This window comes from Giraffa tippelskirchi, chromosome X, assembly GCF_054371585.1.
Source record: "Giraffa tippelskirchi isolate mGirTip1 chromosome X, T2T-mGirTip1v1.2.pri, whole genome shotgun sequence".
In the NCBI taxonomy this organism is placed as follows: Eukaryota; Metazoa; Chordata; class Mammalia; order Artiodactyla; family Giraffidae; genus Giraffa; species Giraffa tippelskirchi.
Genome location: NC_137289.1, coordinates 22,912,239 through 22,930,726, shown reverse-complemented (window position 1 = coordinate 22,930,726; position 18,488 = coordinate 22,912,239). Strand labels below are relative to the sequence as shown.

Below are 18,488 nucleotides of genomic sequence, written 5' to 3'. Positions count from 1 at the left end.
TCACACGGTGGCTAACTTTTAAACAGAAAATCCACAGGCTTTATATCCTAAAGAAATAAAGGAGAGAGTTCAGGGCACCACTGGACAGCCACTGGAAAGTGAGGAGGGGATCCCAGAAAGTAGTCAGCCAAAGAGAGAGGAATGCAAATTCTGTGTATAAAAACTGTTCAAATTCTGCATGATCCCTGAACCATGAAAGCACACAGCAGATTCCAAACCACACAGCTGAGGCGAAAAACTCAGCTGAGATTTGAGTTGCCATCAAAGAGAGACAATTTCTAGCTTAAATTCAATGAAGTAAATTGACCACTAAAACGAAAACAAAATCAACAATCTTTAAAAGAATATAACAGAATCCAAAGACTTAAAAGCAAAATATTCATGATCAGCAGATAAAACCCTTAATTAACTGACATACCTGCAAGAACTTTCTTTCAGAAACAGTAAAAGCCGGAAGTTAGGGAAACAAGTCTTTGAAGTGCAAAGAGCAAGAATAAATAAAAAATATCTATTTATTCAGAAATCTACATTCAGAGAAAGATTCTTTCAAGAATAGAGATGACATTTAATATATTTTCAGACAAATGTAAATGTATTTGTCACCCAAAGACTTGCACTAGAAGAAAAGTTGAAGAAAGTTCTTCAGGCTGAAGGGATGTGCTACCGGATGTAAACAGATCCGGTATGAAGAACAACGGAAATGATTGAGATAATATCGGAAAAGTCAGTTTTTCAAAAAATTCATGTTTGAGAACTCTGTTTTTGAACAGCTTGCAATCATTTAGAGGCCACCTGATGCCTGTCAGGGGCTCCTCCACATTAAGCTGAGAATTCTTTGCCTAGGTTAGCCCCAATTGGGCCATAATACAGGAAATGTCCAAAGCTGTCTGGTGAAAATTGCCTCCATTTAGGGAGATTATAAATATTTAAAATGGATTTCTTAATAATTAATGCTACAGTTAATCACTACTTCAACTAATATTCTCCTTTCTCCCTTTTCACTCCTTTTATCAGGAAAAATATTTTTATGTCAAGGTAAGTCTACACTAAATAGAAATAAAAGGACCTATTAAAAAGTGAGCTATTCAGTATTATCACTGATAGCTAAGAAGTAATGGGAAAAAAAACAGAAAAAAATAGAAATACTAACATAGGATCCTCCATGTGTTGCAGGGGCATTACTTAAAATAGAATAATGACTTGCTTGAGAAAAAATGAACTTTAGAGGACTGTGTCAAGAGAGAGATTTACTATGTCTTATTCAAACTCATTGCACAGAGCACAGTAACGGAATTGCTCATTTCTAAGAGTTCATTCTATCTCAGGAGTCTGGATTTCAGTTATCAAAGAGCTGTTACTGGAAAGGTGATCACAATGAGGTTTGACACTGGCAAATTCGAATATTGTACAACTTACTTCATCAAGAAAAGTCGTGGCCCTCCTAGGTGCCTAACAAAAATGTCGACTGTCAGAGGGTATAAGCAGAGACTAACTTTCAATTCACAGACATGTTGTCTAACTCTGGGAAAGTTACTGTGCTTCTCTGAAGAGTAAATTGTACTCTTTCTAGGGAAATGTCCCAGGGCTGGAAGATATAACTGATAGCTAAGACATGCCCTGCAGCTGCTCAGCATCTGCAAAGCATCTTTTCTGCTTACAGCTGGGCAAGAAAGTGTAATCTCTTCTTAGAAGAATAAAGTGTTCAATAACTAAGTGATACAGCTTATCTAGAGATCTTTCCCAGCTTCAAAAAATCCCTAGAAAAATAATGGACCTAAGGGCAAATTTTACCTCAATGCCTCAAAATACTTCAAAAACAAGAATTAACAGTTCCTTTAGCTGATAATGAAACGAGGGGAAGAAAAACTAAGGATAAGCTTGCTCTCAGATAGATATTCAGCCAGACAGGCAAAGTGGCTAAGCTTAGCGCCTTCTAACGACTAGCCAATCCTTCTTAGCTACACAGAAACTAAGGCCCGTATCATTACTTTTCTATAAATATAAATAAGCAAAGAGAACAATAGCAGTTATAGGGCACCAGACGACAATAAACATAGGGCATTCAGTAAATGGCACCACCTCTAAGTAAAATAAATGAGATTTTAATACTTTGAAAACCTTACCATTAAAGCACTTGATATCTAAGATGCCTATATTCTATATTCTCTGATAGATCAAAAAAGCTCTACTTTTGGAATCAAGCCCTAACGAATACCTTCAGAGTGAAGAACTGAAAGGTGGCATTTACCTAAGGAAGGCATTCTACCTAGTGTGGACACAGGAGCAGGCAGCAGGAGAACTTTGAGTCACTGAAGTGTAGGCAGCAAGAGAAATAGCTGCCTCTTAGATTTGCCCCCTTTCCCATCCTGACTGTTGGATCCAGTACTGAAGCCAAATGAGTGGCCAATCCAAGAAATTTACACTTCTTCTAGTGAGTGAAAGTTGCTCAGTCATGTCCGACTCTTTGGGACACCATGGATTGTAGCCCACCAGGCTCCTCTGTCCATGGAATTCTCCAGGCAAGAATACTGGAGTGGTTCGCCATTCCCTTCTCCAGGGGATCTTCTCTACCCAGGGTATCAAACCCAGGTCTCCTGCATTGCAGGCAGATTCTTTACTGTCTGAGCCACCAGGGAAGCGCAAATGAGTGGCAATGGCATGCAAAAACATTTTCCAGAAATTTTCATTTGTAAATCTATACCTGAAATTGACTGGATCGCGTCACTGATAGAGTAGATCAAAAAAGGTAAGACAGCCCTCCTAAGGTTTTTACACCACTTTGTTGCCCATAGTAGACCTGTGATATTTTTATTTAAACAGTGAACTGTTAGTGACTTTTCAAAATGCATTATGATGCCTTTGAGTCTATTCTGTACTCAGTCGCTCAATTGTGGCCAACTCTTTGTGACCCCATGGACTGTAGCCTGCCAGGCTCCTCTGTCCATGGAATTTTCCAGGCAAGAATCCTGGAGTGGGTTGCCATTTCCTTCTCCGTGTGGTGACTTTTTGTGAAGCTTAGATATTCACATACTGCTCCACAATGGAGGACAAAGCATTTTCAACATAGAATAAAACAAAAACCCTAGACAGAGGAAAATGCATGAAAAGAATCATCTTGGTACCAGCTGACATTTTTGATTTATCATAAAGTAGGCAAATCATAAATCATTGAACATTAATTATCTAACTATATAGTTTCCAAGAAATTTATGTGGACTTAAATTCATCTTACTCATGTTTTTTGACAGGAACATAACTATAAGAAAAGCAAAGTTCTTTATGAATTGCATTACAAAATTGTACTTACCCAGAATTTGAACATTAACAGTAGTGGCAAAAGGGCAGAGGAGAGGGAGATAACTCCTATGCATATGTAGAAATTTGATTCTGAGATACTGTTCAAGCCAATGAACCAAAGCACAAACACAGGCTCTTAATCAATGTCTATTGTATGTTACATAATGGAGATACAAATTTGATTGATCTAAATTTTGTTGGTATGTGGTTTGATGGCTGAAAGCAAAAGCTAACGTTAGTGCAAATGGGTCCTAAAATGAGGGTATGCAGATGACTTGAACATTTATCTGCAACCAGGTCTTCAGAGTTTGGAATGATTTTAGCAATCACAGTATTTCACTTCACGAGCATGCTATTAATAGTATGTAACCACCATGTCCCTTTTCTCTGGTCCAATGATATAAAATCTCACATCAGGGAGAATGCAAGGGAGTATCTTCCAGTGCCTACCACTATGGCTCTAGCTTCTTAATACCACCCAACTTGTAATGTAGGCCAAGATCTCAGTAAGAGAAATACACAGGTTTTCAATGATTTCACAGAAAAAGGGTTCCCACAACACTCATAACCGTCAGTAAAGTCACTGAAGATGCTAACTTTTATTAAGGGGAGGGACTTCAGCCTTCTCTTATTTTATTATCCTTTCAAATTATATCAGCAGAAGCCTCACACACACATAAATCAGGAAAGTAAACCAATGAAAAAGACTCATTATCAAACTAGTCTGCCTGGCAGATGCTGCCAGAGTGAGTGCCCTTAGCTCCCTGAAAGTGGGGACTTTTTCTTTTTACTCTGTACCTTCTCTCACCAGAGTGAGACAGTGTTGGCTGCTGGAAGGAGGATGACAATGAGACAAAGAACAGGTACTCTGTGACATGAGGAGGTCACCAGCTGGTTTATTCCCCGAGGCAACTGGTAGAAAAGGTTCAGTGTCAGACTCTTCTACCTTGATGAAACCCCTAGCTTAGGAGTTGTAGCTTTGATGCCTACATCAAGAAAAAGCCAGTTTAGTTGATTAAGTCACTGAGATGCTCTGATTCTCTTCGGGGTTCTAAGAGGCAGCCCCGATTTAAGAGGACAGTTCTGTCACTTTCTACAGGATACCGCCTTCTAGTCCTCAGCGCTGCCTGTCATCAAGTGAAAATACACAGAGGTTAAAAAAATTTTAACGCCATGATTTAAAAAGGCACCGATATAAAGCAGAAGAAATCTTTTAGGTTTAGGGAATACAGTGCTAGAGCAAGGCCATGAGCTATGTTCCACTGTCAGTAGTTTTACTTATACAGATTGCAGTATTCAAGGGAGACCTTAATTTAGTCCAATCCAATAGGCAGGAAGCATTTTTCTAGGTTTTTACAAAGTCTACAAGGCACATCACCAAACATGTAGTAAGTCATGCTGGCCATGTCCTTATCACTGTGTCAAGCAAGCTCTGCTGCAATACTAGGTGACAGGGTATGTAACTCTCAGCTCTCCACAGCCCCAGAGAAATGGCCAGCTCACTAGCATAGCTAAGTTTATTGAGGAGGTAACTAAACCCAAGCATATGGCCACCAGGGGCTTCCCAGGTGGCTCAGCAGTAAAGAATCTGCCTGCCAATGCAGGAAACATAAGAGATGAGGGTTCAATCCCTTAGTCAGGAAGATCCCTTGGAGAAGGAAATGGCAACCCACTCCAATATTTTTGTCTGGAGAATCCCATGGACAGAGGAGCCTGGTAGGCTTTGGTTCATGGGGTCACAAAGAGTCAGACATGACTGAGAGACTGTGCATGCATGCATGCATATAGCCATCAGATATGTGGGCTTGCTATAACTACAGAGAGCCTTGATGAATAGTATTAATGGAGACCATTTTTGCAAATTTGTTTATGAAAGGGTTGTGGGCTAGATGAGTCAGTGCTCTAACAAGAGGTGCCACTCCTATGAAAAAGGAAATAGTGTATAGAGTAGGGTTTTCTGTAATGGGTGGGGCACTTCAGACAGCCTGTTCCAACCCCTAAAAAGGATACGCAGGTATGTGTTTCAAAGGAAAGGTAGAGACTAGTATGGCTTTTCTACAATGGGAAGACATATTGAGCATTTTTCTCTCAACTTTTATTTTTCTGAATTATTCCAACTAAAGATTTTGGCTACTTGGAATTTAGGTGCTAAACTCCAACCCTCCCCTTGATCACTTTTTAAAAACTTTTTAGCTCACTGAGGACAAAGACCACCTCATTCTGCATTGCCTGTCATAATACCTGAGACAGAGAATGTACTCAGTACACATTTGAATTGAAATGTTGAATTTTGTTTGTTGGGCTCCACAACATGAGATAGCCCTAGCACTCTAAACTGTTTTGTGCTACAGTAAGACAATCACTTCCTTTTTTCATCCTAATTATCATTTTTTTAACAATTAACAAACTTTCTGGATTTTTATGACTCTACCCTCTACTGGGCTGATATTGTCAAGGATTTCTCTGCAGTGACTCCTTGATCTCTTGGCTGAGCCAGGACTGATGGCTCAGAGACTGTCAGTTTATGAACAGGGGTGGGCTTATCTTCCTCTAAATGCTCTTCATGGTTCTCAAATTGTTGCCACACAGACTATGTCAGGTATTCTCATGAAGGACAGAAGGGATAGATCATTATCTTCATTTGATAGGTTAGGAAACTGAGGTTCACAAAGACTAAATGACCGGCTCAAGACCACCAGGCAGTTTATACCAGAGTGCAGAGTGAAGAACTTCCAGTCCTGAACTGACAACTTACTAGCTGTGTCATTTTGTGTACATCATGTAACATTTCCATGTCTCAGTTTTCTCACATGTAAAACACAGACACTCTACTTACTCATTATTCCTTATGGAGTTGTTAATGATCAATTGAAATAATACTATTTCTCATTTATATAGTATTTGCATTTTAATACTGTCTACGTAGTTCATCTCATTGAATCCAGGTGAAGAAATAGGGACTAAGAAAGATTGCCCAGCTTGCTCAAAATCACACAGGTATAATAAGTCAGAGTTGAGATTTGAATTCACGTCTACTCCAAGTCCCGGGTTCTTTCCACTGCACCACATTTACTGGGAGGCTCATGTAGGTGAGATAACCAGTGTGAAAGTGTTTTATAATATGTAGTGAGTGAGTGAGTGAAAGTCACCCAGTCGGGTCCGACTCTTTGTGACCCCATAAACTATACAGTCCATGGAATTCTCCAGGCCAGTATACTGGAGTGGGTAGCCTTTCCCTTCTCCACAGGATCTTCCAAACCCAGGGATTGAACACAGGTCTCTTGCATTGCAGGCGGATTCTTTACCAGCTGAGCCACAAGGGAAGCCCATTATTATATTTATAATATGTAAATTCCTTACAAATGATATTTAAATATTAAGGAATATGACAACCTACATTGATAGATACAATGGGACTGCAACTAGACTGGCAAACAGGACTCAGAAACAAAGTTGAAAAAGCTGCTGCATACATAGATTGAAGGCGTCAGGGCTGACTGGGTAAGGAAGCTACCCATAGGAACAGAAGAACTCGAGGCCCATGTCACACCATTCCAAAGACATATCAGTGTAAACTAACCTCCCATCTCAGTTTTTAATCTTGGATTTAGAATCGAAACCTAATCCCATCAGATACATTCTAGTGTTACGCTAAAAATGTCACTTGAGCACAAGCAGAGAGGTGTGTGTCCATCTTAATTTGAAATCAGAGTCCTCTGTTACCTTTAAAGCTGCCACCTATAAAGATGGCTGAGCAGGTTTGAGAAAAGAAGCTCAGAAATTTCCGTGCTCCAATGTACCACCAGGCAGCTTTTAGCTTTAATTGTCAAGATGCTCTAATAAATGTAAGACAGCCCTAATATCACTACCACTAGACACACAGTAATTATTGTTGTACCCAAGACTAGCTAGCTTAGAGAAGTAAACTTTTAATTATCACAGCTACATTTTCACTGCTAAGGTTTCCATCTAGCAGAATGCATTCAAGACAACATGTGCACATTTATTACCTCTTGGCAGCAGGTGGTCAGGACACAGTGACAGGCTATAGAACTTGTCTCAGTATTTCATTAGGGGCTTGTTGTGGCCGTGGGAGCTTGGCACTATTTAATTCTAGCTAAACTCCAAATCAATAACTTGTTAAAGAAAGAAACTGTCCCCCTGAGGGGCTACCAGAGTAAAAAGTTACTAACCTCAGCTTGTTTGCACCAAACGCTGATGTTTTTACGCTGGGCTTTTGTGAAGTGGTCCCAAGCTTTTTGTTTGGAGGCGGAATGGTAGACAGCTACTATCTGCTCAACTGCAGCGTCAGATCAACAGTTGAATCGGCCAGAGTATCACCCAGGGATGGCAAAAGAGAGGAGAAAAGAAATAAGAGAAGCATCAGCTCGGTGTGTCTCCTACGACACTACTCGACTAGAGTTGTGCTTAAAAAAAAGAAAAAGGCTACGTGTGTTGGGGTACTATGAATTTAAAGAGGATTCAAAGGCAAAGATATCAATATACATAAAGAAAAAATGAACTCTAGAAGATTTGGGGTGAAATGGTGAATAAAGTTTTAATACAGGCAGTCTGTATTCATTCAGGCAGGAGAGGCAAGAGTCATGGTGAATGTGGTTTAGCACTACTGACCCAGTACAGCATGAGAACAAGCAGTGAACCATACCAGCTCCTTGTGACCATTGGTTTCTTTCATAAACTAGCCCTTCAGAATGAGCCTGAATGCTTCATTTCAACAGAATCTATCCTCTTACTATTCTGAGGTATGTCTAACTAGAAGCAACAAATCAAAACCTAAAGTGGATGGGACCTATTTTAAGTCTACTTAGATAGGCTTGTTGACTGGAGAAATACAAGTATTATGCAAGAACACTGTGTAAGTGCAGTCCTACAAAGTATTTTTCAGGGTCGCTTAAAATGCCAAATGAGGAAATGTGTACAAATATTCCGGGGCTTTACTGCAATTGGTTCAAGAGAGGGAAAACAGTCACGACTATTTTTCTGGGAAAAGAGAAGAAGGACAAGATCCTCTGCCTGGCTGGGTGTTCACAGTAAGAAAATTCAGAGGTGTTATTTCTTTCTTTGTAGCCCTATTGGTAGCTTGCTTACTGATGATTTAAGGATTTATATTCCCATGAGGCTTGCTACTCTCTTTTCCCATTTATTCTGAAGTCTTAAAAACATATGCTTTCTCCTCCCAGATTCTATGACCATAGATACTTTCAGAATAAAAATGAAAAATGAAACAACTCCTCCTTAATCTTGTTTATCTATAAGTCAAGTATGGGAAGTCAAATATGAAAAGACTAGGCCATAATTGTTTAAAACCAAAGTCATAAAACCATACCCTCATTCCTAATGTGAGTACAGTTTCTCAGTCAAAAGAGAAGAGTGCATAGTTTTATAATATGGGGAACTAAAACCATTATTTGAGAGTTTTTCTGCCCTGTCTCATTTAAGAGACCTTAGATAGGTTTGGTGTGGTACTAACTTTTGAAAATGGCTATTTCAGTGGCTTCCCGTGCCCTCCCAGGATCTACTGACATCAGTAAAGGAAATGTCAAAGGAAACTAAAGATAAAAGGTAGAAGTAGCAAATTTGGCTTTTATTCAATTACCTCAGAAAATATAATTACAGTTTATCCCTAAAATGGAATACCTGAAAAGCATATTACACAATAATAATGAGGCAAATCTGAAGCTAAGAAGCTTACAAATCCTAATGCTACATCCTAACTGCAGCAGTGAAATTCTGAGTTTTCCACTGGAGACTGAGGCTGCTTGTAACTTACTTTGAGAACCAGGGAAAGTAAAAGCACAAGCCTGTTGTCAGTGTTTCTAAGGAGCTGAAGTAGATACTCCAGAGAAAATGAACACGGGAAGTGCATACATGATTCCTGTGAAACTGGAGCTTGGGCATTTGGCAATATAAGGAGAACACAAGGTGGTGATGAAGACAGCGGTGCTTCTTGACACAGGATGGCTCTGGAGGCCCGGCTCCTGTCTAGAGAGAGTGATGACTAAGTGAAGTGCCCTCTCATCCTTCCAGCAGAACTATGACTTCCACTCACATTGAATGAGAATTCCAGAAAGGGCCTGTTTGAACTTCTCCTTTGCTTCCTCCATGTCTTTCTCATGGGCAGCTTTCTCGTTCACCAGGCGACGGACGTGGCTGTTGGCCGACTGGATCATAGAGTAGAAGTTGTTGGCACTGCGACGGTTCACCTCTCCTCGCTCAATCCAGGTGAGCAAGGTCTGCACTGCTTCTGAGAATTTGGAATCATCTGGAAAAAGAGAATTTACTTTTAGAGTCATCGAAAGTAACCAAATCTCCATCTATTTTCCCAACACGCTGGCAAGGAGGCCACCATGGCTTTTTGGCGACAGTTGTAAAATGAGTTGCTGAGGGCAAGGAGCCATGCATATACACTGAAAGAATGAAAGATTCCAAAAGTAGTAAGATTGGTTGTAGTCTAGTCTCTGAAGAGTTTTCAGAACAAGAGTGTCTCTTCTTTCCTTAAACAAAGTTTTCTTCATTGATATAGTTTTCACATATTGCAGTTTTAGTGCCTCTGTATGTGTGTGTGTAATGTATAAATTCGTGGTGAGAGAACTTCAGAATTCCACAATCTTATTTTTTAAGAAGCATAAGTAAACTTGAGTCTTGAGTTTAACTTGAACTTGATGGTAACTTTATCCTGGATCCATGGACTCCATTGGGAGGAGGCTTAATAAAGACTTAAATGGCTATTCTTTAGGTATAAACACTTATGTCTGACCTTTTTTAACATCACTCCTGCATCCAATCCACAGCTCCAGGCGTTCCACTCAGTCCCAGTCACAATCTATTTTGATGTAATTTGTTCTATTTCGACATTTCTCCATATCCTGTTTCTCTTGCCTGAGGATACCTCCAAGTGGATTTCTACAGCTAGTTGGGAGTCACTCTCTGATGTTAAAATAGCAGCACTGCTCTTCCAAAGCCTCTGATTCAGCTTTCTGACAAACCACTTACACATTCTGCTGTTGAAGGCTCCTGATAGGGATAGTCCATTAGCATCCCATTGAAAGCCCACTGTAGGATCTCTACATAGCTCTCTGCCCAGGAACCCTTACATCCAGAGGAACCATCTCTTACCGTAATGCGAACTTTTTGCCACTTGCATTTTTTAGTGCAGAGATGTAATGGGAAGTCAGCCTCACCATTAGAGCAGCTTTTCGTTTCATTACTTACATACCAGTCTTTATGTTGATGCTCAGTTTTTAAAAAATAATTGACCTCTACTTGACGCGTCAATGCTCACTTTTTACATGAGGTCCACACAACGAACAAATTCATTTTGTTAAGAAAAATTCAAAGTGAGCTGTTTGGTCTTATGGAAGTAGGTAAATCTTGGACCTGGTATCTTAGTGGTGCTTTCAGCCTTTCCAGCTTTTCTAACCACCCCATTAGTTCTGTGCCTCTACTTTGGACTATGTTTTCTGCTTTTCTCTTACAGGAAGACAAATCAATCCAAACAAAGGATTTCTGTAATGTGTGGAGCCCTTAGGCTATATGGTGCAAACAAGTTTGGTGAATGAGACCTATTTGCAAAGTGGAATTAGCAGCATCTTGCTAAGCCTAGAGCACAAGAAGCAAGGAAAATTCATACCATTAGAGCAGTGCTGGTGTCATCAGTAAGATCGATGGGACACTAGCCCTCATCCAATAAAATCAACCATATGAAAAAACTGGATTTGAGCTACTAACACAAGAGACTAGGCAGGGCAATTAAGATTAAATTAGTGAAATGGCTCTGAGAGTCAAGCAAGGGGAACAGGAATCAAACCTAAAGGGAAAGCAGTCTGATTTAGCAATGTCTAAAAGTCTCTATAGTTACTGTATGAAATAAGTTGACCATTTCGTGATTAAAGAAATTCTCTTTTAGTTGGTGGTAGCTGTCTTTGAGTAATCTAAGGACATACACTGTAAGTTCTGGCCCTCCAATTTTCATCTATAAAATGGAATTTTATCAGAGTTTCCTGAGGTCATGACAAGTTCTACCATCTTGATTTATTCTGATTTAGAATTCAAAGCTAACTTGCTATCCACAATGAAAGGGGGTGGGGGTGCTTACAGGTCTCCAGTCATGGATCACAGCTAAAATTCTCTGATGTGGAAAAGCGGGAAAAACCTATTTCTTCCTAATCATCTGATGTATAGAGAGAAAAAGTAACATCACTTGAGACAGTGAAGGATCAGAGACACAAGCGGGAGGGACAGATTCTTTGGCTCTTGAATTACTGGGTACACCTCTCTATCTGCAAGGCTTCAACACAAGAAATGCCTAGAATCCCTCAGTGGGAAATTTGAGGATAATTGCCAACAATACAAAGACATTTATTTATTAAATTTCTCCAAAGAAGAGAGCTAATCGCCAAGCTCAAACGTTTCATTTACCTTTTAGTTTTTCAGCAACAATGCTGCATTCATGGTCGGAATAGTGGACCACTGGAGGCGGGGATGGTGGGCGCAACCTTTCTTCCTCCATCCTTCTGCGGTGGCGTTCCTCTCTTGCTAGCATCCGTTGTTTGCATTCCCACTCATACAGATCATCTCGAGCCTGTGCAAAATCAACATGTAGCCGGCCTGTGTCTTTTTTGTCAGTGCTAGAGCCCAGGCGAATGCGGTAACCTAAGTGCACAAGAGGGAGAGAGAGGAGCACAAGAGCAGCCTCGTGAGTGAGTGGCTGCAAGTTGCTTTCCAAGTTGCGTCCTTCAGATGCAGTCGCAGTGGTTTCAGTTGGCCACATAACTCCAAATTCTCTCCCCACTACTACAAGGGGAATATTACAGGCTTGGATTATACTCTCTGTCTCTGATAAAAGTTTATTATTCCATTGTTGGCAGTTGTGCTCAGTCATGTCTCTTTGCGAGTCTATTGACCATAGCCCGCCAGGTTCCTCTGTCCATGAGATTTCCCAGGCAAGAATACTGGAGTGGGTTGCCATACTCTCCTCCAGGCTCTTCCCGACCCATGGATCGAACCTGGGTCTCCTGCATTGCAGGCAGATTCTTTACCCACTGAGCCACCTGGGAAGCCACATAAAATATAATATAGTCCAAGATTCCTCCATCTGTCACCTTACCTGTGACAGAGGAAGGCTCTGTGGGTAACAGCATCAAGAATAAGCCTTATATGGCACCATGGGCTGGGAAGAATGAAAAGGCTGGCTTCAAACTCTACTGTCTTTGGATAACTTCAACGGTGTCAGTCGTACCACCACAGAAACTTGATAAAATTTCAATGTGTCAGGTTGACATTTCAATCCCCATATTGTTTCCTAGATATAGTTGGTGATTCATAACCATTTGAGGGGGTGGGGTGGGAGGGTGTGGAATAGAAATAATGGAAAGTAGTATGTGATCCAGCCGACATATAATTTGGAATCCTTACCAAAAAAAAGAGGTAGTGTGTTTATACTGGGCTTTCCTGGTGGCTCAGCAGTAAAGAATCTGCCTGCAATGCAGAAGACCAGGGTTCGATCCCTGGGCCAGGAAGACCCTCTGGAGGAGAAAATGGCAACCCACTCTAGTATTCTTGCCTGGGAAATCCCATGGACAGACAACCCTGGAGAGCTACAGACCATAGGGTCACAAAGAGTCAGACACGACTGAAGCGACTTAGCACGTGCATGCTTATAGTATACTGGTATGGGACTGGGATTCAGAAAATTGGGATTCAAGTCCCGACCTCCATTTTTGGTCGCAGCTTTAGCACCCAAGTTAAATCTCTCAACAAAAAACCTTTTTTGATTACTGTTTTTATTAGCCTTTTAAGTTTCAAAAGCTTAGCTAGGTGCTTCCACACACATTTATCTCATTTCATTCTCAGCACAAGCTTGCAGAGTAACTCCTGCCTTAAACCACTAAAAGTATGGACAAAATATATGAAACAATGGTTTTTAAGACTCTGGACATTAGGTATTGAAGACAGAGATCACTAAGAGACAAGAACCAAATGAAGTGATCACTGTGATTTCCCCAGCGTATTGCCTGGAGACAGAGGGGAACTCTCCAGCCCCTTTTCTAAGGGATTTTTGTTTGTTTAAATCTCTTTCTTTTACAATGTGGGAGAACAGCCATCCAATTCAGGAGTTTTCTAGCACTTGTAAACTTTCAAGGAGCAGGTTCAAATTTAAAGGGAAAAATTAGTTGTTTTCACATCGTTGATTACAATCTTCTTTCCTTTGGCAGCCGTGAGAATGTTTCCAGGTGGCTGTTACCAGAGAGCTGATTTCAATGATGTTTAGATGGATGCCTCTTGAGCAGCATGTCGTCTTTTATGTACAACTGTTCAGGGCTTTTCAAGACCTTTAAGTTCTTACTAAAATAGTCTATTGTGGAATGCTCTGTTATCATTCGGAGAAGGCAATGGCACCCCACTCCAGTACTCTTGCCTGGAAAATCCCATGGACGGAGGAGCCTGGTAGGCTACAGTCCATGGGGTCGGGAAGAGTTGGACACGACTGAGCAACTTCACTTTCACTTTTCACTTTGATGCATTGGAGAAGGAAATGGCAACCCACTCCAGTGTTCTTGCCTGGAGAACCCCAGGGACAGGGGAGCCTGGTGGGCTGCCGTCTATGGGGTCACACAGAGTCGGACACGACTGAAGCGACTTAGCAGCAGCAGCAGCAGCAGCTGTTATCATTGCTAAGTGCTGTTAAATCTTCAGGAGTTGGATTTTACAGCACTTAGCAAATGTAAAAAGAGCGTTCTATATCTGCCTCCTTACTTCTCCCATGTTACCAGCCTACTTTTTCCAACACTCATTACTTTTTCTTTGGCCTATTGCAATAGGTATCTAACTGGTACTCAATGATTCTTTGATAAATGAATGTAAGACTTCATGCTAACCTTAGATTCATTAAGGGGAAGAACTAGGTTTTACTTGTTTTCTACCCTGCATAATATTTAGCACAATAGCTTACACAAAGAGACGTCCAACAAGTGCCTGTTACATGAATGAAGATTCTGTAAAATGTCTAGCATTTGGACCCAATTCTTTCAAACTGTTAACCCTTAGGCAAGGAAGTAGTTAATGGTTCTATGCCCTTTCCAATTACTCCATCTTCTGCCTTCAGTTTTATTTGTCCACTGCCCCATAATGAACAATAACAATTCAAGATAAGCAAAAGATCGACCATGAAACTTTATCTTGAAACCACCCTAAAAGGCAAAGGGCTTCATTTTATAATATTTAAGAGTTGTTGTTCAGTTGCTCAGTTATGTCCGACTCTTTGCCACCCCATGGACTACAGCACATCAGGCTACCCTGTCCTTCACTATCTCCCAGAGTTTGCTCAGATTCATGTCCACTGAGTCGGTGATGCTATCCAGCCATCTTATCCTCTGTCGCACCCTTCTCTTCTTGCCTTCAATCTTTCCCAGCATCAGGGTCTTTTCCAGTGAGCTGGCTCTTCACATCAGGTGACCAAAGTATTGGAGCTTCCAGTTCCAATCACCTCAGTCTCCTCACCAGAAACAAGTGACTTTATGCAGAGTAGTTCTTACTATCTCCACTCCAACTACCATATAGTATATAAGCCACTATCAGTTCTGGATTATACTGATACTATAGTTAGCTATCTAACCACCAGTCACCAGCATTCTCCATATCCTTCAGTCACCATACTTGCGGATATCCTTCAGTCCATCCTTTACATCAATCTATCACTTTAGAAGCGATATTTCTAAAATGTATACCAGATCATGTCACTCTATCCTTAAAATCCTTCAATGGCTTCCTGGTGTACCCAGAATAATAAACTCTTTACTACAGGCATACCTTGGAGATATTTTAGGTTCAGTTCCAGGATACCACCATGAAGTGAATATCACAATAAAGTGAGTGATACATAATTTTTGATTTCCCAGTACATATAGAAGTTATGTTTACACTGCACTGTAGTCTATGAAGTGTGCAATAGTACTATGCCTAAAAATGTAAATAACTTAATTATAATACTTTATTGCTAAAAAAATGCCAACCATCATCTGAGCCTTCTATGAGTTGTAATCTTTTTTGCTGGTGGAGGGTCTCACCTTGGCGTTGATGGCTGCTGACTGATCAAGGTGGTGGTTTCCAAAGGTTGAGGTGGCTGTGGCAATTTCTTAAAATTTAAGAGAATAATGAAGTTTGCTTCATCCATTCTCAGTAGCATGCAGTGCTGTTTGATAGAATTTTACTCACAGTAGAACTTCTTTCAAAATTGGAGCCAATCCTCTCAAACTCTGCCACTGGTTTAAACAACTAAGTTTGTGTAATATTCTAAATCTTCTGTTGTCATTTCAACAGTCTCCATAGCATCTTTACCAGGAGTAGATTCCATGTCACGAAACCACTTTCTGTGCACATCTCTAAGAAGCAACTCCTCACCCATTACAGTTGTATCATTAAGATTACAGCAATTCAGTCACATCTTCAGGCTCCAGTTCTAATTCTAGTTCTCTTGCTATTTCCACTACATCTTCAGTTACTTCTTCCACCAAAGTCTTGAGCCCCTTAGAGTCATCCATGAGGGTTAGAATCAATTTCTTCCCAACTCCTGGGAATGTTGGTATTTTGACCTCTTCCCATGAATCACAAATGTTCTTAATGGCATCTAGAATGGTGAATGCTTTCCAGAAGGTTTTCAATTGACTGCTCCCAGATCCATCAGAGGAATCACTATCTATGGTAGCTATAACCTTATTCATTGTATTTCTTAAATAATAAGACTGGAAAATTGAAATGACTCTGATCCATAGGCTACAGAGAATGGCTGCCGTGTTAGCAGGCATGAAAATATTAACAGCTATCAGAGCTCTTGCATGACCAGATGCATTGTCAATGAGCAGTAACATTTTGAAAGGAATCTTTTTTTCCCCTGACTAGTCAGAGTAGTGGGCTTAAACTATTCAGTAAACCATGTTGTTAAACAGACGTGCTGTCATCTAGGCTTTGTTGTTCCATTTATAGAGCACAGGAAGAGTAGAATTAGCATAATTCTTGAGGGACCTAGGAGTTTTAGAATGGTAAATGAAAATTTGCTTCACTTGAAAGTTGCCAGCTGCATTAGCCCATAACAAGAGGGCCAGTCTGTCCTTTGAAGCTTTGAACACAGGCATTGAGTTCTCCTCTCTAGCTGTGAAATTCCTACATGTCATCTTCTTCCAATAGAAGGCTGTTTCATCTCCATTGAAAATCTGTTGCTTACTGTAGTCACCTTCATTAATGATTTTCGCTCAATCTTCTGGATAACTTGCTGTAGCTTGTATATCAGCCCTTGCTGCTTCTCTGTGTACTTTCATGTGACGGAGATGGCTCCATTCTTTAAACCTTATGAACCAACCTCCGCTGGCTTTAAGTTTTTCTTCTGCAGCTTCCTCACTTCTCTCAGCCTCCACAGGACTGAAGAGAGTTAGGACCTTGCTTTGGGCTAGGCGTTGGCTTAAGGGAATGTCACAGCTGGTCTGATATATCCAGACAACTAAAACTCTCTTCATATCAGCAACAAATCTGTTTCATTTTATTATCACTTGTGTGTTCACTGAAGTAGTACTTTCAATTTCCTTTAAGAACTTTACCTTTTATTCACAACTTGGCTAACTGTTTAGGATGAGAAGTTTAGCTTTTCACCAATCTCAGTTTTCAACATGCCTTCCTCGCTAAGCTTAATCACTTCTAACTTTTAATTTAAAGTGAGAGACTCTTCCTTTCACTTGCACACATAGAGGCCATTGTAGGGTTATTAACTGGTCTAATTTCAATATTGTTGTGTCTCAGGAAATAGGGAGGCCCAAGGAGAGGGAGAGAGATTGGAGAATGACCAGTCAGAACACACACATTTATCAGTTAGGTTCGCCATCTTACTGGGGTACATCTTATATGTGGCACCCAAAAACAATGACAACAGTAATATCAAAGATTACAGATACCAAAACAAATAAAAAGTTTTAAATTTTCCAAGAATTACAAAAATGTAACACAGACACGGAATGACCAAATGCTGTTGGGAAAATGGCTTGGATAGACTTGCTCAATGCAGGGTTACCACAAAACTTCAATTTGTAAAAAACACAGTATCTGCAAAGCACAATAAAACAAAGTGTGATAAAACGAGGTATGCTGGTCAAGATGAAAGGCCCAACACAGTTTGGTGGTGTTTACCTCTCAGACTTCCTTTCCTGTCACTGCTTCTCCTTCATTTAATGGGCTTCAATCATGCTTACCTTCTCTCCTCTGCTTGTACACACCAAGTCCATTTTCATCTCAGGGTCTTTGACTTGCTCTTCCTTATTTTGTAATGCTGTTCCCACAGGTGTTTGCATGGCAATCTCCTTCATATTGTGCAAATCTCAATTCAAATGTCAGAGAATGCTTGTTTTCCTAGCAACCCCAGGTGTGTTAGCTGCTTTTATCTTCTTCATAGCATTTATTGGTACCTGATATGTTTTGTTTACATATGTTTCATATTTTGCTATCTTCAGAGTGTAATATTCTTGATGGCAAGAATTTTGTGTGCCACAGCCTTTGCCATCTCCTAGGCTACCTAGCATTCTATCAGTCATTTAATATTTGATAACTAGCTGACTTCTATAGTTATTGTTGAGCATCTACTTTGGTACCAGGGTTATGTGCTAGGTGCTGGGGTTTCAAAGTTATCGAAGACATAGTCCTTCCCCTAAGGAGTTTATGCTCTGTTGCAGGAGACAGAAGTGGGCAGAGAAAGTTCTCATGCGGTGTTATAGGTGTCTGTCAGGAGGAAGCGCCAGGTGCGGGGGAAGCTCTGAGGAAGGGGTGCCCAAACCAGCCTGGTGCAGAGTGGGGACAGAGGTCAGGGAAGGCTTTCCAGAAGAGGTTGTGATTGAGCTGGAGTTCTGGACTATGAATATGTATGTATGGTGGATGGGGTGGGAAAGGTAATTCTTGTCAGAGGAAAAGGCAAAAAACACCATTCTGGGAACTAGAATTAGTTTAGTGTGGTTAGGACATGGTATGGGAAGGAAGGATTAGGAGATAATGGTGACAGGAAAAACAGATAATCAAGGCCTTTAATGCTACAAGTAAGGAGTTTTGGCGTCATCCCATGGCAACTGGGGCTTCCCTAGTGGCTCAGTGATAAAGAATCTACCTGCAATGCAGGAGACACAGGAGATGGGGGTTTG

General features: G+C 40.6%; 1 protein-coding gene across 6 annotated transcripts in view; it reads right to left on the bottom strand.

The window, feature by feature from the left end:
- The window catches only part of ENOX2 (ecto-NOX disulfide-thiol exchanger 2), a 279,083-nt gene that overhangs the window by 31,164 nt on the left and 229,431 nt on the right, over positions 1 to 18,488 (bottom strand). For all 6 annotated transcript variants that reach the window (XM_081568137.1, XM_081568140.1, XM_081568138.1 and 3 more), the window contains 3 exons: positions 11,737 to 11,970; positions 9,368 to 9,580; positions 7,491 to 7,597 (listed from right to left, as the gene is read on the bottom strand). In XM_081568137.1, coding sequence (XP_081424263.1) covers positions 7,491 to 7,597; positions 9,368 to 9,580; positions 11,737 to 11,970 — 554 coding nt within the window. The remainder of the gene's footprint in view (positions 1 to 7,490; positions 7,598 to 9,367; positions 9,581 to 11,736; positions 11,971 to 18,488) is intronic.